This window comes from Leptonychotes weddellii, chromosome 4 (genome assembly GCF_054177405.1).
Source record: "Leptonychotes weddellii isolate Sample4059 chromosome 4, ASM5417740v2, whole genome shotgun sequence".
NCBI classification, from domain to species: Eukaryota; Metazoa; Chordata; class Mammalia; order Carnivora; family Phocidae; genus Leptonychotes; species Leptonychotes weddellii.
This window is the reverse complement of record NC_138372.1, coordinates 141,906,011-141,930,917: the sequence shown is the minus strand read 5'-3', so window position 1 is coordinate 141,930,917 and position 24,907 is coordinate 141,906,011. Positions and strand designations below refer to the sequence as shown.

The 24,907-nt window shown below is 35.9% G+C and overlaps 1 protein-coding gene across 5 annotated transcripts in view; it reads right to left on the bottom strand.

The window, feature by feature from the left end:
- Positions 1-24,907, bottom strand: part of ZFPM2 (zinc finger protein, FOG family member 2) — a 421,250-nt gene that overhangs the window by 306,784 nt on the left and 89,559 nt on the right. For 3 of the 5 annotated variants that reach the window (XM_081816390.1, XM_081816391.1, XM_081816394.1), the window contains exon 2: positions 22,405-22,563. The exons of the other annotated variants lie outside the window; for them this stretch is intronic. In XM_081816390.1, coding sequence (XP_081672516.1) covers positions 22,405-22,563 — 159 coding nt within the window. The remainder of the gene's footprint in view (positions 1-22,404; positions 22,564-24,907) is intronic. 5 annotated transcript variants of the gene reach the window in all.

Genomic DNA, 24,907 nt, shown 5'->3' with positions numbered 1-24,907 from the left:
AATAATTTTTATAAAGGCAAGATGCAGCAAAACAAAAACAAATGAAGGCTTGGGGTAAGACATATTTACATGTTGGGCTGAATTTAGATTATTTTGCAGATTCCCCCCAGCTTTAAATGTGTTAAAACTTGGTTGTATTTTTTAAATGGGTATAAAAAGGCCATCATTGAATGATTAGCATATGTAGCATATGAGATGAGATGAGCCAGTGACTCAAGTCTTCACAACGCAAGAAGCTATAAAGCTATACTTGTTCTTTTTTTTTTTTTTTTTTTTAGAAAGAGAGCATAAGGAGGGCAGGAAGCAGAGGGAGAGGGAGAGAGAATCTTAGGCAGGCTACACGCCCAGCACGGACCCCATTGCATGCTCAATGCAGGGCTAGATCTCACGACCCTGAGATCATGACCTGAGCTGAAATCAAGAGTTGGACGCTTAACTGACTGAGCCACCCAGGTCCCCAAGCTATACTTGTTCTTGATAAGTGTAGCTAGTTCACACTGTTTCATGCCTTTCATTTCCACATAAGAAAAAAAAATGTAATATATTTTGAGCAAAAAGTATAGTCATGGCAAAGAAGATATATTAACAGTGCAATTGCATTTTAAAAGTAAAAAGTTTAATTTGTAAGTACCTTCACTTTAAGTGATAAAGTAACTGCTTTATAGGAAAGTAATCCATGGTGACATGGTACACACAAAAATATTCCATAATATACCTACTATCAATGATAATAGAGATCAGAACATAGAATACAAGAAAATGTGATGTCAGAAATAAAGAATGCATACCAAAAACCTGGCAACTAAACCCTGAATCTAATAATGCCAAAATTTTTAAATTAAATTGTTTACCCACCTAGTCTTTCTCTGAAGTATTCAGTAAATATTTTCCACACAGTTGCCCAAATCTATAATAGTACTTAATTCTTTATATGATTATTTAAAAAATGCACTGAATTCCTAAAAGCTTTACAAGTAACCTAGAAGTTACAAAATTTTCAGGAAACTATTACTACAATTGACATTAACGTGATGTTGATGAATTTTGAAATTTAGACTCCATAAATTTTATATTCATTTCTATATATAGCTTCACAAAATGAATCATTTTAAAAAGTGGAATAAAGGTAGAGAGCATGCAGAAGCCCAGCGACAGTTCAGTTGTCATAATTTCCACAACAGAGGATCGTTGGCTCTGGCAGGTAACCAAGAATAAAACATACACCCCACACCACCAAACCCCATGTCTGGAATTGAAAGATCTTTGAAAGTTGAGTTCTCTCTTCTTTTCGGGATGATCACCATGAATAGCAATGAAGTTTTTTCCATAAAATAATAGATACTGAGTATCTACCATGTTTCAGGAACTACAATAGGTATAGAAGGATATACATGGGAAAATATAATACCTTTTTAGAAGTAGTATAAAACCCATCTAAGAGAGTAAATTCACAAATAATGAGAGTGCAAGACAAGGTCCAAGTGCCATAAGAAAGGTACAAAGGCCCAGGAGTAAGATAAGAGTTTTAATCTGTACTCCTTTTTACAGGTCACACAGAACAACATAGACACATCAACCAATTATCTTACAAGATCAGTGGAAGAGTTCTGCTCTCACTTCTCAGACACAAAGAGGGATGAATCTCAGCCTGCATAGACAAGTAGGCTCTACTGCCTTATAATATTTTCAAATACTGTGAACCCTGAACTAACTAAGTGCTGCTCAGCCCAACCCTGCCTGTCCTGGCCCCTGTCTAGGGAGCGCCTTCATACCTCCCCTAATCCAGAGACTAAGGGTTTAAAGCCTGTTCAGCAGGCTCTGATTGGTCAGAGCCCAGGTTGTACCCGCTGTTAAATACTTTAAAGAGTATCCCTGCATATATGTAAGTATTGAACTAATGCCATGCAGGTAGCAGACTGGCATACCTGGAATCCTACAGTATTAGCTCTGGCAGAGAACCCTGATACTTTATATGAACTGGTTATTCGCTGCTTTGCCCCTTCCTGTTCGCCTCCATTGACTCTCCTCCCTCTACGTTCTACTTTGTCCTTTGTGCCCCATGGAGGCAGGATTCTGTGGACCCCATCACTGGGGCTGCTTTGTTCTCTGATTTCTGGTTGGATTCAATCAATAGGAGGCACTGACAAGATCAGAGGATTAGAGGGCAGGAAGAGGGAAGACAGGTCCGTATCCCTCAATTCTACCCTCTTGGATGGTCTCCAGTTGTAAGCAATGGCTGTGTTGTACATTTAGCACTCCTGGGAAGTGGTCTGCCTGCTTCTCCCATGCTCCCGCATCACTGTCACTTCCCGTGACTCTTCAGATCAGGAGGGCTAACAGCTTCCCACTGTTTCCAGCCCTGGGGGCTTCACATCCCTTGTTGGTTTGGTTCCCTTAACCCTATCCACACTTCATGCACTGTCCCTTCACCAAACTCTCTTTAGTGAAATCCATTGACCAAGTTTTCTTCTGGAACTCTACTGAAGCACTATTATGTTCATGGTTTTCATCCAGTCATGGCTTATACAATAATTTGCAGTAAACTTTCTTTAAATAGACTCACTTTTTATAACATATAAACATATTTTTAAAAACAAAACTCCTTATCACTGCTATAAAAGAAAAATCAGTATTAGATGCCCATAATAGAAGGTAATAATAAAAATAAATATAATAAAAATAAAGGTAACATTATCAATTTCTCCATATTGTGTCTATTTAGACTCTGAGTCTCTGGTTTCATTTCCCTGTAATAGAAAGGAAAAGTAACAAGTTAAGCTACTTAAGTCATGGTAATATAAAGATGAAACATTCTCACTGATACACAAAGAATATAAGAAACTTGAAAACATTCTCACCAATTGATTCAATGCTACTTAATGCAATAATCAGTATAGCACCTTAACCTTCTTGAGTACCCCCAGGATACCTGACCTAATTGGGGGAAATATGGCCTTTACAACACTTCACTCTTCATGGACACTAGAATCCACACTAGACTCTGCCATCTACTCCAATAAGCTTTTGATTGCATTTCCACTTCTGAGTGGAGGTTTAACTCAGGACAATAATGCAGGGGAGCTTATAAAGCAAAGTGTCCTCCCCAATAGTGAAGAGGAGAGAATGCAACCTATAATTTTAAACAGCATCTATTCCTTCCAAGCACTTTTCTCATGTCTTATGAATCTTGAAACAAGGAGGGGACTCAGGAGATGATCTGAGCCAAATTAGAGAAATTTACTAACTACAAAATCGATGCACAGACAGGATCAGTAACTTATGTTTGATCTTATAGCTACCATATTTGTATCTGCATAAGGCACCTTTCCTGAACCTTCTCATGCTTGAACAATAAGTGCTTCCCAGCCATCACGGTGTGACCGATTGAAGCAGCTTTTGGTAGATGTCCTTTCCTCAACAAGCAGGAAGTAGGATTATGGGAGAGCATGAAAGGGCATCGTAAAAGTCACAAAAACAGCAGTTTATTCAAGGTGAGGAATTAAATTTGAGTCTCCTAACTGCCAGTCTAGCATTCTTTCCAGAACACCTTTTCTTGCCTCTGCCATGCACCACCCCCACCAGCTGAGTACAGAACTGTGCACACCTGAAAGAGCTGAATAATCCCAGAGCAACACATAATGAAGCAAGCATGAGACATGCTGTTAAAAATTACATACACAAGGCTCAGATAGTAAAATTCTGGGTAGAACCACTTGGAGAGGTTAAGTTTTATATTCAAATACTAACTATACCACCCTGGTGGCCACACAAAGGAGTACATCTTTCTGAATTTTACTATTACATTTAAATTGTTGGAAACATGTGGTGCCATGCACAATTTGATCAATCATTAACATTTACAATGCATAGTTTTGAAGATACAGTGAGATATATACTTTCTCCTAAGGACCATATAATCTAGTAAAGGAGCTAGGTAATATGCATAAGAGAAATAACCACTGATTAAAACCTACAATCAAGGTGGTCAATAAATAATTCCAAATGAAAGCACATAAGATATAGAAATTCAGAGACCAGAAGCATAAAATGACATTGACCATGGAGAAGCTAGTATAATTAATTCCAGAGCTCTTCATATTGAAGGCAGTGAAAAGCATTAGAGGTATTTCAGTAGGGGGCTGATATGATCATGTGACACAAATACAGTAACCAACATATATTTATTGAGTTTCTATGAACACATTTTGGCAGATATCTGGTCTTTGAGTTCCCCCTTACTCATTCCATAACAACACTCTAACCCATGTCTCAGACATTCTTGCCCAGAATTTTTGTGAGACTATAGTTAAGTCTACTTTGAAATATTTTATTAGGCAAATTACATTATTTAGAGGGAAAATAATGAGAAATATAGTGGGAAACAGTTATGTTTGGAAGACTGTATTACAGAGTAATCACAATAATCACAAAAATCAGATGTTAAAAGAATCCAGTTGAATCTACAAATGTTCATCTTTATTGAACAGAGATGATATAAACCATTCTTTATTAATACATTAAATTAACTTTTGAGTCCCAGGCACTGTGCTGAGCACTAAGAATACAAAACAAAGATGGTTCCTTTTCTAATATAACTTACAGACTAAAACAGAGACAGATCAATAGATTGCAATCTCATGTGGCGAATACTTTGATGGGAGCAGTCCAACATGTGACAGGAGCCCATAGGCATGACACCTAGCCCAGACTTGGTGCAGAAGTTTCCTGGAGGAAAGACCCAATAAAATTTCTGAAATTTTGGAGGCATAACCTGAGATAAACCTGAATTCTTTAGGTTTAATGCCCTGAGGCTCCATGATTGAAAATCATTTCTCAGATTAAAAATGAAAGCTATCTCCCCCCAAAAAAATCCTTATAAAAAACATTACAGTAATTAAGTTGCTGTGCAGAAAAAATGGTGGTGAAACTAAAGACATTTCAATGATGCATAAGTAGAATCCATACAAAGTTTTAGGATGCTAAGAGAAATAGTTTGAGAAATGCTGCTACTGTATGATGGTTAAAGGAATCAAGTCCCTTCTTTTATTCAGTCTAGGCTAAATTTACCCAGGATCATCCTCATCTACTATCTACTGGGAAAAGAAAATAGCAGGATGACTACAAATCTCAGCAGATCCTTGATGCACAGAGAAATTTGGTAAATCACTCAAAATGAAAATATTATAATTCAGCCTATTAGGGGCTTGATTGAACTAGTAATTTCATATAATAAAATACTTTCATTAAATGTCACTTAACTGCCAAAATGGAACTATAGAGCTTAGATTTCAACTTGCACCAACATCTGGAGCAATACTCAGTATTGATAATCCTGATTCATGGAACAATTTGCTCTAATTTGTTTCATTATGCAGCACATATAATTAGAACTACTGAAAATAAATATTGCAGAGTATTTAGTTAAAGAAACACTGTAAAGATAGTTGATTGTATACAATTAACAGCTCAAAAGAAATTACATTTTGCAACTGTTTTAAGCTATTTTAAAACGGGGTCAATGTGCAGTATATATATCACATTAATAAAAATAAATCTAAGACAAAAGAATAGTTTAGAGCCCTTGATCAATTATTTAATCATGTTTTCTTAAAGAAAAAAATGCCAAAAAAGGGAAAGATGACCAAAAACATAAGAATGTCATACAAAGTAATACACTTGAGTGAAGAAAACTAAATGGGTTAAAATTAAATTTATATTCACTTCAACATCTACTATGTGCCATATACTAAAATCATAAAGATGAATAAGGCAGAGAACATGTCCTCAAGCTTGGGTTCTATATTAAACCTAAACATGGCTACCATTTCTTGAGTACCACTCAGCACTAGCTAAATGCTTTATGAACATTGCATCAATCCAGCCTGTACAGTATCCCTGTATTTCAGAAGATGCCTACACATTGCTAGCAGATCCAAGAACTGACCCCAAGCTAGTCTGACTCCAGTGACCATACTCCAATATCCTATTAGGATATTACAGTGAAACTCTACTGAGTATCAAGCAACAAAGAGAACTGGATGCGATCTGATAGTTGCTTCTCCTCTCCATATTATAAGCCCTGTTTCTTCATTATGCTTACATATTAAAATGAAATGTTTGAGGATATAATATTTATAGGCATGATTTTTTCTAAAGTATACCAAAAAAGAAAAAAAACAAAACAAAACCAGAACCTAGTAAAGTCAACTACACATAGGTGCTTAATCAATTACCACTGCTCACTGACGAGTGATAAAATTAGATCTTGGTTTCATTCTTTTTACCATAACCTACTACAGTACCATTACATTTGCTAATTAATTGCCTTCAGCACACTATTTCTATTTAATAACTAAAATATGTCACATTTGTCAACTTTTAGACCCTTCATCTTCTAAGTTTATCTCAGGAAACTAACTCTCATTTTATGGTAATGTTTTTACCAAATTCATTTTTAATCTTTTTACTAATGAAAAGTGAAATGATTAAAAAATAATTTAATCGAACGTGAAATCTCTGAACTACTTTTAAGAAACACCATTTGTTTCCCCCTCACAATAGGGACTTGCTTCTTCCTTTTCAATATATTTATTCTCATGGAAAATTTATAAATAGAACTTTATTTTGATACAAATCCAGCTCCAGCTTCTTCTTGATTTGAATGGAAATGACTTTACTGACCGTTGTTTTTTTTTCCTTCTATCCATTTTTTGATTCTTATATGTTTGAAATCAGTACTCCTAGTTGCTTATGAAAAAATGGCATGAATAATTAGTAGCCAAGATAATAATGACAAGTTTGTTAAGATATTGCTTCAAAAGCTTTGTTGGTAGGAAGAGGAAAGGAAGAGAGAAAAGGATGCTAGAGAGAGAATTACAGAAAGAACTAGAAATGCATTTGACATCCATTCATTTACTTGCCAAATTCTTTATTCACATACTTTTAAATAGAAATTTCAGTGTATTTTTAGCAAAGCACAAACACATTGAATGGGATAACCAATATATATCCAGAGACCAATTCGTAAAAAGATGAAACAGAATAAATGTCAAGCGGTAACAAAATCTATAATATTTCTAAAATTATGGCTATGGAGTTAATGGTTTTCCATTGCAAGATTAAACTCTTTTGTTGCTCTTTTAAAAGATATCATACATATTTTGTGGGCCCTTCCATTTTCCTTAGTCTAGTTTTCAGAATCAATGTGAGCCCTATAGGAGGAAATCGAAGGTGTCCTTGAGCAATATAATACACAGCACAAATGACTCGGAGAAATGCACTAGAATAGAGTCTCTCGAACACATGAAACTGAATCTTTAAATTCTATATTAGGTATTGTTGCACAAGGTGGTAAAAGCCATGGCTCTCCTTTTGCTAGGCAAAAATAATTTCAAAAACACAAACATCTTTTCACTCAACGTTAGACACTCCTGTATAAATTAAAGATTTGCCACGTTCTGAGAAAGCCACTTTTTCAGCCCAAATAGCAGCAGGGTTTGCGAGCAGTCAAACAAGAAAACAGCCCTTCTCAGCCCTGCTCCTTTAATCCATGTAGTTCCTATCAATATTAACCTCTTATAGAAATTCTTGTACAATATAACTATTGAACTTTCTTGACTAGGAGTGTTGCTGTAGCTGTTAGTCATCCCTATAATGTATTTTGCAATCAGCTAAATCATCAAAGTATTTTTTAACAATGAACAGTTCAGAAGTGACAGATCTACTTTCTTGTTCACACTGCTTATCAGAGAATAGATATCACATATGTTTTCCAGGTGCTTCCTATAGTTAGGATACCTTCACAGAAGCCGCTCATGAAAGATAAGGTCATAAAAGAGATGAAATATGTGTGAGCTTCATACACTTATGGTTTTATCATCAGACAAGATAGCTTTGGTTAAAGGACTGTAACAGTCAAAAACAGAACACTACAGCTTCGTATTGAAGGGCGAGGACATTTAAGTTTAAGATTCAGTTTTTGTTTGCTTTGCCTAATAGCCGCATGATATTGTTGGGCTTAAAACAGTTTGGTAATAGATTAACCAAACAAAAGTGTCGTGGTAAATTAACTCTGCGTTGCCAAATTGTACATACGGTTATATCACCAGATACAAAAATAGAACTATGCAATTGTTACCCCTTTTTGCTAACACCTAAATCTCAATATTTCAACCACTTGAAAAGCAAAGGTCCATTACGCTGTGGATCACTGACCTAAGTCCCCTTGGACTTGCTATAAGTTTATAAGAAAATGGAGGGTTTTGCCATATTCCGGATAGTTATATTCAGTGGACAATTATTTTCAAAAAGGCATGTGATTTCCTTAACCTATCTAATATGTCATTGCTTTGGCAATAACCTTTTTTCATATTCCAGAATATGAGCAATTAAACAGATCAAAAGAATAGAGTCCACATTTATTGGACTATAAATTTTCAGATCCTGGATGAAGAAACAATTCTGGAACAGTTGATGACAGTGGTCCAGAGCTAAGCCTGCTATTTTGAGAAGAAACTCAATCTCTAGAGTTAATGGGTGACTACTGTAATTTGTGGTATTCTATTATAGCTAGAAAGGGGAAATTATTGAACATGCTGATGTTTATGTACGGTACTTATATAAAAGTCACAAATAAAGTATTAATAACTTAGGAAGACAGAACAGTGATTTATAAATTATTTCTATAGTCCTAATTCTAAACACTTATCCCAGATGTGACTATCATCCTCCATGTGAAAAGAGCTTTTCTCAACATTTAAGTTCACTAAAGATCTGGAGCATAAGGGAAATTCCCACATAAGATAAAAGAAGGCAAATTCTCAGCAGTATATCATTCAAGAATTTTTGCTTCTCATTATTTCTCTCAATGGGCACTTGAAAGAGTCAATACATAAGCAAGTATGGGAGCATAAAAAAACACCCTACCTTAAAAGATGCTTCTAAAATGTGTATTTCAAAGCTTATATATTTAAGTATTTTTTCTTATTATCTCTTCCTCTTCTCCCTACCTCCCTCTCTACTCCCCCCCCCCAAAAAAAACCCGTCACTGAAATAATTCCATTCCATTCAGAGGAGGATTCTATATAATTAAGGCACTTCTTGCTCCAAAGATGAAAGTTATGCCTGATAACCTCTAAGTGAGGATACTCTGAACTGTAATTTATCTTTCACAGATCTGTTCTGTTATCAAGACACCACTATTTCTTCAGTTTGCTGCTTCAGTCTTCAAGATTCAAACCTAGCATTCATTTAAGGAATCATCAACAACAACAAAAAGTAAAGCCAAATCTCACAATCTCTGAAACAGTCTCTTCAATAAGCTAGGCCGATCCACACAGAAAGATCAAGCCAATTTAAGATGGTAATATCTGAACACTGCTTTCCATACAATCTTATTGTTTATTCTTTCCTTTTTAACAAAATGATTCATCCCAAAGAGGCCTCTCCTCTCTCATTATCCTTTTAAGAGTATGATTCATAAGTAATTACTGATTACCATAGTGTTCCATTACTACAATATAATTTACTAATTATAAATAGACTTTATTCAAACCACACATCCAAAGTGCAAAAGCCCAATGGAGAATGCATATTCTGGGACAGCAACTAACAACTTCGGTCCGTATCTGAATGCCCTTTATCCAACTCTAGTTCAAATACCCTAATGACGAATGATTCTCAGAGCTCAAAAATAGAAGATAACAACTATTTCTCCTGATAAACCCTATTTTCCTACTGCTTGGCAATCAATATTACACCTTACCCCCATTTTCTTTCTCTACAATGGCTTATGGGAAGCTCAGATTTGCATTTAATGCTTCAGCTTTCACGATATCTGTCTTCCTCTCTTACGCTTCTTCTCATCATTTCTATCCCTCATCTTGGATCACTGCCATCCCTCTGACCTAAACCCATCTCTTTGGGGTCAAATCACATTACAATCTCCATTGTCCTCTTTGCCTGTTCGTCAAGCTCTTGCCAAAAACATGTTGTCCTGTCTTCCTGAAACACTATTACTTCTTTTCTCCTACTTAATGCCTATTTAGCATTAGATGCCAGCTCAAGTATTGCATTCTTAGGGACACTTTCTCTCACCTTCCTCACTATGTCAAACCACCCTGGGCCACTTGCGTGATTATTTTATTAATGTCTGCCTCCCCACGATCACGTAAACTCCAGAATAGCCAGGGGCTTCCCTGTGTTTACTTACATGCTAACCACAGCATGGCCCACAATGTCTGATATCGTACATGTTTTTTTTTTTTAAAGATTTTATTTATTTATTCATGAGAGACAGAGAGAGAGAGAGGCAGAGGGAGAAGCAGGCTCCCAAGGAGCAGGAAGCCCGATGCGGGACTCGATCCCAGGACCCTGAGATCATGACCTGAGCCGAAGGCAGACACTTAACCATCTGAGCCACCCAGGCGCCCTGATATCGTACATGTTTAATAAATATTTATCAAACTGGATAAAGCATGCATTTTGAATGGACTGACGGCATAATGCTTTGAGTCAGGAAGTAAAGACAAATAAAATCTATGCCCTTTGCATAAGCTGAAAACTCTTCATAGTAACAGAATGTAGAGTTGGGCATGTGGCCACCTGATCATAAAGACCGCATTTGCCAGCCTCCCTTTTAGTGAGGTGGACCACTCCTAAGAGTAAGTTCTGGACAATGGGGTGTAAGCAGGAGAGTTTTGTGGCAGCTTCCAGGAACCTATTCTTACAGCTGAATCTAATCCTGATGCAGTTTGCATAAAAAACTATTCTAGGTCACATTAGCCTCGTCCCAACTCAGATCCATATCTAGCTTCTACCACGAGTCAGAGTCCCAAGTATGTTATCAGAAGACCCATTTAGACTCTTGTTACCACAAGGTCTTCCCACACCACCTCCTCCCTCAGGGCCATCAAGAGGTCCTTGGCTGTGGTGATAACGCAGGAAAAACATAGATAGTATCCACAGCATCGCCCAGATTTTTAGAAACGTGGGAGAATTTTTCCCCTCTCTGCTTTAATTTTAAGATTTTATTTATTTATTTGACAGAGAGAGAGACAGTGAGAGAGGGAACACAAGCAGGGGGAGTGGGAGAGGGAGAAGCAGGCTTCCCGTGGAGCAGGGAACAGGGAGCCCGATTTGGGGCTCGATCCCAGGACCCTGGGATTATGACCTGAGCCGAAGGCAGACGCTTAATGACTGAGCCACCCAGGTGCCCCTCTGCTTTAATTTTTAACCCAGTACTTTCACGAGTATCCGTGGTCTCTACAGGCACAGGGTAACTTACCCTATAATGATAACAGATTTGGAATTCAGATATCTAAATGCCAAAACATTTTAGGAATCTTATTCAAGGTTTTCCAAAAAATAGGAATTTGAAACCAAACTTAACATTCATTGCTATCTCCTAGAGCTCACTCATATTGACTAAAGGTACTAACGGGGGTTGATTCAGGCTTTTTGGAGCCTAAAGCTTATATAATTTAGGAGGCCCTCTTTAGAAGAAGAATACAAAGCCATAGTTACAAAATTAGGTCAGGGTCATGGAAGGAGTCTATGCAAGTGAGGAGTTCTGAAGCTACACTACACTGCATCAAACTCTCCTAGGTTCATATACCATTCGATATCAAAACAGCTAAACAATCGCTAAATAAACTAAAAAGGTAAATGAATATATCTAATATTGATTTGGCAATTTAAGTGTAAAAATAAGATACACATTTAATGTAGATTTTTGAAGTTCATTCCTTTTCTTAGTGAACTGATTTTTAGGGCTACCTTAGAAGTTCTCCAACACGCCTACCAGTATTACAGAGAAAACATCATTCTTTTCTAAATTGGGTTTTCCTTAGAATATAGGCTATTTTCCTTGTCCATTTTTTTTTTAGTATCACTCTATATCTTTGTAGAATTGTTTCTTGTTATGAGTTTCTGTATCTCAGTATTCCCTTTGGTATTCAGCCACTAGGACAGGATGTAGGAGCCCAAGGCTCAAGGACTGGATGAGGCAGGTGTGTGTTGGTGAACAGCTTCCTTACTAGAAAGATGCACAATACAACAAGGAAGCTTGAGAAAGAACATATTCCTTCCTTTACCAGCCCAAACGTAACGTTTTCTCCACCCCTTATATTTATTCCCTTTCTCACCTATACCCATTTTCCTTTCCTTCCTAGATGACTGTATCTTTAAGAAATGAGAACATTCTTTATATATTCCCCTTTTTGCCTCCCCACATGTGTGGTCATGTATAAACACTCACACATGTCAATGCTTCTGCGGCCAAAAACAAGTCATAGAGGTTCTGAGGGTTGGTTAACTAGACTGGACCACAATTTGCACTTAAAAAAAGCTCATCTGAATCAAAAATAGACTACCCTGCGCTAATTCTATGCAACAAGAGAAATGACATCACGTCCCATTGTTAAACAGGTAGGGGGGCAACGTGTTTTATATATCTGTAGATTTCCACCTTGATAAATCTCTATCTTGAAAAATGATCCTTAAAGAGACTTTCCCTTCTCACTGTCAGAAAAATATAATCACAGCCTTCTGTCTGAGCAATTCCACTTTCCATCTCCGGTATGTACGTAAGACGGGCTGACACACAGCCACTGTCAAGTTTCAGAACAGTCCCTTGTCTAATCTTTCCACTTCTCCAGATCTCTGATACAGAACCTGTTAGAATGTATTGCTTACTTTTCCAGTTCCTATGTTTATCTCACTTCCACTCTTCCCATCTGCTGCACTGCATTTCCTTCAGAAAAGCGAAAAGTTTCCACAGTGCCCCGAGCTTTCCCTGCAAACAATGCCCTCTTCCCCTCTTCCTTCCTTCCTTTCTCCACTTTTTATTGGGTCTCATTTCGTGTTAAGGTCAAGCTGTTTTCCAGAGTTCACTCTGCAAACATTTCTACAGGGCTGAAATTCCCATTCAAATAGTTTTGATGGATTTGTAAACACTTTTTTTTTTTTTTTTTTTTTTGCCGTTTATTACTGGCTAAATCAATCATTTGAAGGCAGTTTGTTCTTACAGGGACTCAGCCCAAGTACGCCCATTTTGGGTTGTCCCCACTCATTTGGATTACCTGAAAACAACTTCGCAAGAAACAGGCAGTGAGAAACTGCGGCTTATCTCATGCCACCAAATCAGTATAATAATCATTATAATTATAATCATAAGTATAACCACCTGAGTTTAAATTTGGTATTAACCTTTAGTAGTTTTGTGACTTCGGCCAAGTTACTGACCCTCTGAAAGTCACAGGTGAAAACAGCATCTACCCTGCAGGACAGTCAGTTGATTAGAGATGATACACGTGCAGCAAGATGTCTGCTTTTCAGGAGAAGTCAGCAAATGAAAGTTGTTATTACCATTATTATAATTATTATAATTGGTACGTAGTCTCAATGCCAATCTCTAGAATCTCACTGACCTACAAAAAAGGAGCTGAAAGAGCGATCTGCATTCCTTCTCAGTATTTACTCCATTGGTATAACACATCCAGTTATTTTTACTTGACCTTTTAAGAACAACAAAAAAGTGACTGACTTTATGACTATAATTAAATTCATCGTACCACAGCTTTCACCCCCTTTTATATACTCTACATTTAGGCCCACCAGAGATAAAGATTATCCCGCCAGGTAGTGGAAGGGCAAATTCTTTCAGGCTTCCTGTTGCTTCTCAAATGATAATCAAAACATTGTGAGAAGTTTTACATACTCACAAGAAAATATGAATTTTATATTAGGAGATTGGGAACTTCGAAAATCTTATTTGATTTAAATCTCAAAAATGCTAGAGCAGAACAAAGAAAATTTTCTCAAATCACTTACGAAATTTAAGGATAAAAAGTAGAGGATACATGACTCCTAAGAGATCAGTTTCTCTAAAATGATAACATTTTATCTAAAATCATAATGTGACCAACAATCAGATTCAAGGTTGTCAACTATGTTAATTCCATATGATTAAAATAAATTAGCTTCCCAGGGTTCTCTAATGCTAATGCTATGTTCATAATTTAAATTTTCCTTAAATAGAAAAATAAATTAAGAGGTAGTAGATGTAAATGACTGGCAAATATTATTGCAGACCTGTATGAATTGTTATATATATATATTTTAAACAAAGTAAAATAGAAAAAAACATTTTTAATTAAAAATGGCTATTTATACAATTACAACTTGATCAAACTATTTTCTCCAAGAAACATGGGCTCTTCATTCTACCCAAAATATCACTGAGAAAATGTAACAATAAAAGGACTTATAAATAAGTAGCTCTCCCTTATAGTACTCAGCTAAAATTAATGATTAATTCAGCATCTAGATTAAAAGTAAAAAAAAAAAACCAATGAACAGGGGCGCCTGGGTGGCTCAGTTGTTAAGCGTCTGCCTTCAGCTCAGGTCATGATCCCAGGGTCCTGGGATCGAGCCCCGCATCAGGATCCCTACTCAGCGGGAAGTCTGCTTCTCCCTCTTCCACTCCCCCTGCTTGTGTTCCCTCTCTCGCTGTGTCTCTCTCTGTCAAATAAATAAATAAAATCTTTAAAAAAAACAATAAACAATGCAGATGTCTTTTAATATCCAGATGCATATATATATTATCATTTATATTATTATATTATATATCATATATATATATATAGTACCAGGAAATTAAATAAATTCTTACTCTTCTTCTGACTTTCAACATTGTAGGGAAAACAACAAACTATAGTAAATTTTGCAGGTCAAAAAATGTTCTTGCTCTTACAAAAATTTAAACATGAAACCAAAAAGGCAATTCCTCTAAATGGTAAAACATGATTTTATATTAATTTTCAATTTTTATTATCAACAACGATGCTGATGTAAAATAATAATATAACTACAACTTAAGCAAGTATCTCTTGACACCTTATGTAGTCAGGTAGAAGCAGAATGAAATACACTTAATTACAATATGAAATTATCTCATAAATAATGAGAGAATTAGGTAATTAAATATTTTATCAAGTTTTAACATTTCAAAAATATCTTTGTTTTTAGACTGCACACTGAAGATGTGTTGGTGGTCAGCTTACAGACAAAACAATACGTTGAGTTTATAATATGCAAAAAAGTAGTCTATATTATCATACATGATTCATATGAATGATATCATCATGAGTCATTTCAACACTGCATAAAATCAATCATTTTAATTTTGTTGAATTTATTATGATGATATATCTGGGATCAGAGATGAGGTAGACAGACAAAGCTTGATCTGACCCTCATATATAAAACACAAGTAAGTCATGGACAAAATTTGTACACCCTCTGGTTCCATCAAAACCAAGAAAACACTGAGTCCCTGTAAGAACAAATTGCCTTCAAATGCTCTCTTATTTATTCCAATAATTGTGGTTTAAGAACAAAATCTGATTCCAAACAAAAACTGTGTTTGGGGGATTTTCAGATGGCCATAAAAGGCTGATACTACAATGTCACAGGTATTATTTTTTCTTCCAATCTCATGAAATAAAAATTGTACAAGCCCAACATAAATATAGCCTCTATTTCTATATTCTAAAAGGAATTCCTTTCCATTTTGCATTGTTATATGACTTACGTAAGAAAAATTTAAGGATTTTAAAGTAAATGTGAAAAAAAAAAAAAGAAGAAGAAGAAGAAGAAGTACTGGGTCCAGGAAAACAGAGTTTGCCAAGGAACAATAATGTCATGTGGAAGGAGGGGGAGGTGGCGCAGAAGGGAAGGGAGGTCTGTGCCAAGCAAAGCTGGGGGCTGTTCAATCAGCTCTATCAGGGCTCCATCAGTGTCTCCACTCCAGCCAAATCCAGAGAAAACAAGGAGTCAAGATTCAGGTCAATAAGCTTATAGGCGATTTGCACAAACAGTTCCTCCAGCAAGGTAAAAAACAAAGTCATATTGGCTTTTCTCTTTTATGCCTTCTCTTTGAACTCCCTGGTCCAAACATACCCTGGAAATGTCAATGTTATATGTAAGAATTTTAAAAGCTCAGCTTCTTAATCCCGTTAAGAAAAAATGAACTAAGTTGCCTGTAAAGATCACCTTCTTTATTGAGCTCAAAGTGATTATGGTAAGAGCTGCCTTTTGCAGATTCTGATTCTAGTTGCCCAAGCAACAGAGGAGGCAACACATGTCATTAGAGGCAAAAGTGAGAGGAAAGAAAGCATCATGATTGAGCAGGTTTATGAAATACAAGTAAACAGACTTTCCGAACTCAAAATAATAATAGTAAAATAAAAAGAAAACAGGAAACGAAACAGTGCATATGTTTGACACTGGATCGAATGAAAAACAGTTTCTAGTCCCACAACCAAGTCTGCATGAAGTGTGTTCTTTTTTTTCTTCTTCTTTTCAGTATTAAGGATGTAGATAACATTTTTGTTGCTTTACCTTAACGTGGAAAAGGGGGATAAATGCCAATAATCTTGGCTTGGGTTTGTTACCAAAGAGAAATATGGCTTTTCCTTAGTGATTTCTTAAGTTTTAAACGAAACTACAAAACTACATAAACTGAGAGAAAGAAAGAAATGGAATGTTGGGGAGGGACATTTCAATGAGTCTGGCAAACCACTGGCAGAAATAGTTAAGCACAATGATAAAACCAACACTGATATTCACATCTTCTACGCTTTATCTTTCTGATACAAGGATGTGGTATTGTGGAAGGGAGCAAAGTGACTCATATCATCCTCAAACACCCCAAACTGCTCTTCCGGAAACTACATTAATGAGCTACAGATGGAGTCTCATCAAGCCCCTGGCTAAAGGGAGGATTCTGATTGTGGTTATCTGTATCTCCTGACAGCTTCCCCAAATTGCTTGTTTCCATTTCCTACTTGAACCTTTACTTTCTGCAGGCCTTTCTTTTCTAGGTATAAACAAACATGTCATGACCATGCCTCTTCTCCCAGTTACACCTCGGCTCCCCTCTGTGGCTCACTCAAGCCTTCCATAGGGGGTGGGAATCCAACAGATTCCTAGAGCAAGTTGCACAGGTATGACTACACCTCTCCTACTCCCCAGCACTCTGCTGTCCTCTTCTGGCTTCCTGCAACACTACTCTCATAGGTAGGGCAGATTCCACCCTGAGTACTGGGAGCTCACTCCCTTCCCTCAGGTGTCTGCTCAAAGTTCACCTTCTCCATCACTCTTATAAAATCTCTCTCTCTCTCTCCCCCCTCCCCCTCTCTCTCTTCTCTTCTCTCTCGATCTCCTTCTCTCTCCCACACACACAAACACACACACACAATCATTCAATTACCCTTACCTATTTTGCTTTTCTTCATAGTGCTCAAAGTCACCCATCATATTATACAATATGAGTTTGCTTATTTATTGTCTGTCTCTCTCCCTGAGAATGAGATTGACTTTTGTCTACTGCTGTATCCACAACACCGAGAAGAGGGTCTGGCACATACCAGATGCTTAATATATGGGTTGAGCTGAATTGAATTTATTTATTGAACAGAATTGGAAGCTTCTGCCAATCTAATTAAATATCTGCTTATGTTTGCTTTTGGTTTGGTATTAATTATTTCTGGGCTAGAGTTAAACCAAGTCTGAGTAACTCAGGTTTTATTCTATTTTCTTTAATATGCTATGCATTTTTCTATTTTATAACCTTTAATTTCTGCAAACAAACTGTGTCAAATATTTTTGAATGTGTTAAGAATGTCCATTGTAAGGGGCGCCTGGGTGGCTCAGCTGGTTAAGCGGCTGCCTTCGGCTCGGGTCATGATCCCGGGGTCCTGGGATCAAGCCCCGCATTGGGCTCCCTGCTCAGCGGGAAGTCTGCTTCTCCCTCTGCCACTCCCCCTGCTTGTGTTCCTGCTCTCGCTCTCTCTCTCTCTGTTAAATAAATAAAATCTTTTAAAAAAAAATGTCCATTGTTACACTATATCAGTGACCTTATTTTATGAATTTCCATTATGCCCCCTTTTTTCAACCTTAATCTTTCCAGATTGAAGACATCTAATATTTCATTCATCTGTCTAGGCTAAGCACTTCACCCAGTGATTTCTCTGACCATTCTCCATACATAGACCCTATGATTCTAAGTAAGGTTTTTTCTCTTCCAAAATCAACTTTGATGGCATCCTTTTCCCTTTCAGCCTTTGTTTAGAGATGATGTCACCGGGAAACACTTTGTAGGGACCCTCACTACCTTCTCCAGATAATCATTAATAATTCAAAGTTCACTGACATAGTTACTTTGGCGTTTCTTTTGTTAATGACAGTACGTTCTCCTAGCCTACAGTGATAGTGACCTGACACTTCTCTTCCTGTTCACATATCCTGTGACATTCTCTTGGACTGTAACCCAAGACCTATTTATTTAATTTCAGTCATTAACAAACTTGGGTATTTCAATGAGTGAACTCTTCCTACAAATAATAACAGTAGACCAGTTTTAGAACCGCTCCATGTCAACCCCACCATGAAACTTACTGTCTCTGAGTCTTTATACAAGAATCGCTAATATAGAAGAGCTCCCACCTGACAAATGTAACATACTAAAAACTCCTCCAGTTGCTCTCCAGACCACCTATGTTTCGATTTATTATTAGTTTGCTTAGTCCTAAACATGCATTGATGTACTTCAGTGTTTACTATATAAACCAGAAGAAAGGCAGAAAACAAATCACTGAAGCATATAACCCAGTGCCACAGGAAATGTGTAGCACTTAGGGACCCAGCCTTGATGTCTTCGTCATCTGTAAATTCAAGGAAATAATTCTTGCTTGTTTCCTTCCTTTCAGAGATACTGTAAGCCAAGATGCCAAATGATCTAAACTCATTGCACAAAAGAGGATGATGCAAATTGTAAGGATTGCTTTATATTTTCCTGAAATTCCTAAAATCTAAGGATAGCAAGCAACTTTGAGAAGAGCATCTTTTAATAAGCAGAGTTCATTTCATTCATTTGAAAGATAAAAATAGAGACATGAAATATGCAACTAACATAAAGTAAAAAGCGATAAAAGAAACTTCAACGGAATTGTCAGGTTCCAGTTTTAGGCGTGCAACTCTAACAAGGGTTTATTAAAGGTGATCTTTTCTACTTTTAATTATGAATATTTATGACTTAGATTCATCTGATTAAGAATTTTACACATTTAATGTTGACATAAAATTCTGACCAACATTTTGACATTTCTGTGGAATATTACATTATGAGAGTGATTTGGGTCATATTTAATCACATGTCTTATAATGACTAGCAATAATATTAATAAATGCTTCAAGACTTGTAAAAAGGCCTGCCCTTTGACAACAAGGAAATAGACAATATCCATATAGAACTGAGGAAAACACCACAACAATAAGAGCAGAATCATTTTAAATATTGAAAATATCCTGTATAATGCGGCTCAATTTCAAAAGGAAGTAGGAACTTTTACTTATGAAAAGCTATGTCTTCATAGATTTACAAAAAGCAGAGCATTTTTCCTTACTTTTTTTGAATAAAAAGGAAAGTCACAATGGCATGTGATTGCTTTTATACACAACACAGTTGCTAAGATACAAATGAAGATAGACCGTAACTATATGTGTATCCTCACTCAGTATCCTCCACTGACTGTCCGAATACCTTGTTTGGAACACTTAAGTATTTTAACCATGTTTTTGTGATCTGAGTTTTTAAACTACTATCCTTTGTTTAATACAAAAGAAAGCATTTGATGTTCAAAAGTGTTATCCCTGAAACTCATTAAAGAAACCATGTCCTTGCTAGATCTTAATCATGGCTAGATCTTTAGCTGAAGAAATTTTCCGAAGAATCCAATTCATTTTCACACACACACACACACACACTTTTTATGTTGTTGTAAATGACATTAAAATATGTGCAAAAAATATGCTTCATCAGTGAGCCCAAGCTGAAAATATTTTTCTTCAGAACAGTTCTTATATGCTCCCTCATCATGATGGTGGCATCATTAACCATTTAAATACTTACACTCTTTTAATTCTAAACCTATCTTCTTCCCTGCAACTGTGAAGAAAACATAATTGTGTGTCACTGAGACCAATATGTGAATTTCTACAGAAAGATTAGTTTCTAATTTTCCAGAGAGAAAATGTTCTCTTCCGATTGCTGCTAATCAACTTAAGTGAAAAATGGATGGAATCCCTACTATGACCTCAAGGGGATGCAATATCTGTCAAAGAGCTGGCTCTATTTTCTGCCAGTGCCTACTGACTTCAGTGAAAATCTCCTGGTCTCACATTTTATGAGAGTAAAATAATGAAATTCTTTTCCTATTAAGTAAGACAACAGCAGTTTGCAATAGTTCCAGTCATATTTATCCTGCAAAATATTATGTGAAAATGAAAATTCTTATTTCCACCTATCATTACTCTCTAATTTCAAACTAAACATTAGAAAGTTATTTTTATAACATGTAATACATTATTTATTTATAATTTTACATTAATTTGTATTTTAATGATATATTTGATTATATATATTTTCTAAGATACTACTAGCTTAAAACTTATAGTTCTATATTCTTTTGTTAAGCATAGCCCTTAATCAATGATCATCCCAGAATGTAATCTAGTAATACCTATCACTACTGCTTCTCTGGATTAATTAAATTGACAAAACTGTCTGAGTCCACATACTAACTCTTTTTACAAGAACAAGAAGAATACATGGTACTCTTGGTTCTTCTATTTACTGTAATCCTATAACATAAGGCAGGTTCTCTACAATGCATTTAAAAATGCATTTCCTGACAAAGAGGGACCACGAAATCTCTTCAAATATAGATTTAAACACTCCTCATTTCCAGCTAGCTTTCACATGTATTGCTGTGGCTACTATAATCAAGAAATGGTTCTAGCACCCAGAACAACTACAGAAAACATTAATTTGGCCTGAAGTCTAAGTCAACACTACCAAAGAAAGACTACTCAGTCCATACCATTCTCATTTTCAACCAAAAGCCTCAAAGTGGGAGACAAGGGCCAAATTACAAAGTCACCTTGAGGTCTTCGAGCATTAACTGCCAAGGAGGTTTTCTCAACTTCAGGGCAGCCAGGGGCTAGGGCCGCCATTCCATTTCCACAGTTTTTCGGAGTCTACTGACCCCAGGGATGAGAAGTGGCTGACCTCTTCTGTGTCTAACACACCAGCAACAGGAGAAAGTCATACTGGAATTTTACCAATGTACATCAAATGTATATGTGGCCCCTGAGATAAGTGTAGTGGTGGTTTTTGGGGAACCTATATCATCATTCTTAATTTCAGACTGTCAAGTCTGATCAACAAACTTACACACATTAAAAAACTTGGTTTCACATAATTTCTCTGCCTAAGAAATACAGATGTCCAAATAAAAATGGTACGTAACACAAACACACACACATCTACAGATGGGCATACAGTCATGCCCTCTATGACACGGTCATGGTAAACTCAGCAAAAGCAGCTGTTCTAGACCAACGAAGTGACCCAAACACTTATGAAACCAACTTATGTCGGTGCAGGAGGCGACAGAAGACCCATCTCATTTGCAAAGCCAAGAAATTAAGTAAGAAAAAAAATTTTTTAAATCATTTTAAATGATTTGAATCATTTAAATCATTTTAAACCTTAAAAACACTTTTGAAAAAAGCAAGCAAATGAGTACACGTGCCCAATGAAGACAGAGTTACTGGCAAGGGCCACCTGGCTCCAAGTCAAGGGTAGAAATAAACTGAGATACGTTGTCTCAGGTATTTCTTCCAGAATAATGTTAATGTGTTAAAAGAGTACCTAGGATGGGAAAGTAATGTGTATTTTCTTACTTGACAATATCTTAAAAAGTACCATCTTCAGTTTTGAAAGTCAATGTCAAACACCTAAAGCATTCAGTTTTTTGGGGGGGGGGTTTTATTTGTTTTTTATCAAGTAAACTCTAAGCCCACCATGGGGCTCAAACTCACAAACCCGAGATCAAGAGTCACGTGTTCTACCGACTAAGCCAGGCAGGGGTCCCTCAAACATTTAGTTTTTAAAAGGAGTGAGCCAGAACTTTGGGGCTGGGACTATCTGCCCTATTCAGTGCTTATACTCAGTGCCTTGCAAACAACTGACATTCAATAAATACTTGCAAAAGAATAAATGAACACAGGATAAACATAAAATATATTAGAATTAATTGGCCAATCGACATGAAAATATTTTTTTAAGTATTCAAAATGACTTATTAAAGTGGAATTACTTCTTTCAACCCTCAAAGTAGCATTTTGTGTTTAAAAAATTCTGCAGGTACTTTCAGACTCTTGAATTATGTTATCAGCACTTTGCGCATTTTCATCGCACTCTATCAGTGCATTTTTTAAACTTTACAAAATCATCTGAGTAAACGGACTCACAGATTGCGTCTAGCCATTAATGATTACCTTTGTTACAAAAGTATTCCACTTCTTCACAGCTCAGATTTTCAGGCCCAAATTCTGTAGAAAAGCTTTCCTCCAATGGAAAGTCCCCTTTTGAGATGATGTCTGTTTCCTCTGATGGACACTCTTCCTCTTCCTCTTCAATGGCATCTTCTAGAGGCCCTTGAAAAAGAATCAGGGACACTGTACCAAAAACATCCAAAGAAGATAGTGAAATAAAATCCTTTAATAGGGTCTTTTGATTAAAGTGGTGAGAAAAAATGTATTCTATAAATAGGCCAAGCAGTATCAGCAAAGGGACTCACACAGGATAATGCCACCTTCATAGTCACAAGAAACAATGACCTATAATGAGAAGTGGAAGGAAACCAGTGCCTGAAGTTACTACACAGAAAGCAACCTCCATCTTCAACCCTTCCCCACCCCCAGTTCCAAACCCAAAGCTGCTTCTGCTTCTTCTTCTTTTTCTTTTTTTTTAATTCTCTCCCGAAGAGCAAAACTGTGCACTTTATGTTCATTTGTTAGAATTAACTACCTGGTAAAGAGTACAAGTCTCTTTTACATCGTTGTACAATTTTACCTGAGATTTTAATAAAGATTTAAAGTAATTGAATGCATTTTAATTGAACTGAGATTTTAATAAAGTCTATACTTTTAAAAATCCATCTTAAGAGTGGATTCCAAGAAAAGATTTCATTATATGTGTTTGAGGCTTGAAGAAAAATTACATATTTCTCTCCCTGATGAAAGCATAACCCTATTCATAATTAATTGAATTTTTTCTGAAACGAAAAGTAGTTTTCTAATGAAAAAATGTAATTTGTATTTATGTGATACTTTTTCAGTAATAAAAATACAACTCCCTTAGAGTCAATGAGAGTGAGGTGCACTACATTAACGGGCCTATTTCACTGAAAGGAAAGGGAGGGCTGGAGTTGTTCAGATGGGTCTAAAGTGGACTACGTGCAGATACCACATGGCTGGTTGCGAATCTCTGACCGCCCCAGAGAAGCAAAGTATCCGACTCATTTTACTAAGCAGAAGCCTGCATTTGTTCCTAAAAGAAGCAATGTGGCATTTTATCCAAAGACCACAATTATGGTAATTTGTACTAATTGTCACTCAGATCCACAGTCTCATCACACAGGTTAACTACTTAAAAGGCTTTGGTGGTCTCCCTCTTCCTTCTTAAAAATGTGCCAGGAAATTTTCAGGGCCAAAGAAGAAATCTTATAAATAATTTAAAATAGTTGCACATGTTACAATTTTTATATATGTGGGAGCAAACAGGAACAGGTACATACAGCACAGTAGTGTATCTGGTGCTTTCCCAAAAGCAAGTTTCCAAAAGGGCAGAATTCATAATAACACATTTTCATGGACAAAATTAATTGCATGGATTTAAATTAAGGGACATCCCAGCAAAAAAACTTCTTACAGAGTTTTCTTGTCCTTTTTACAATTTGTTATTTCTCTTTTTCCTCAAAATAACAAATGTTAAGGAAAAAAGAATGCCTTAATTCCAAACACTCTGGTAATGTGCTTTTTTACCCTCAAATCGGATAGGGAAAAAAAAAACCAACATGGATTTTGCACAAAAATGATGATTTTTACATTCAAAAGTCACAGATCTCATATTAGTTTTCCTCTCTTATTATTTCAAGTTTAAAAGTATAATTTTTTAACTCTTAAAACAATTATGTCAATAGCAAGTATGCATGGAATACATAAATATAATAATATAAAATAATATAATCATTAGAACACTTATCTGATAATTCTAATTATTAACTCCGAGTCTAATGAAGAATATAATAGAGTATTTTCTGTATTTTTTTCAAACAACTTAATTATAATAACAATTTTGGTCAAAATAAGACCTGTGAAGCTGTCTGATTTGTGTTTCAAGTAAGATTTCAAAGCACTTTCTTATGTTATCTTTAAAATAACCCAATAAAGTAGGTATGAGAATTAATACTATTTTTATTTTGTAGATGTGCAAAGTAAAGCTCAGGAAGTTAGTTAAGCAGAATAAGGTTACACTCTAATAAGTGAAAAAAATTGATGCAAAAACCCAAGATTTTTAAGTATCTTTTATTAATATACCATACTACTATGCAAAATATCTTCAGTAGTTACAGACACATTCGTTCATAAATAAATCTATAAAACACAAATATCTCCTGAAATGCTTAATTCATATTAACCTATTTATTTATAAATGCTTAAAGTTTATGTTTTTAAAAATTGAGAAACCTCTTGTTGCTCTTCTAGGATTACTGAGAATATATGTTACAAAATATTAGATCCCTTCCCCAGAAAAATCAGGAAGATCTTCTTGCAGATTTTACCAAAACTAAAATAGTTGGTTACTAATATTTATTTACATAATTTATATCCATACTAAATCAGTCTGCAAAAAAAAAACCTGCCTTAATATCAGTTATAACAGAAATGACAATATATACTTTTTCTGGAATATATACTCTGAGTTTTGCTAACAAAA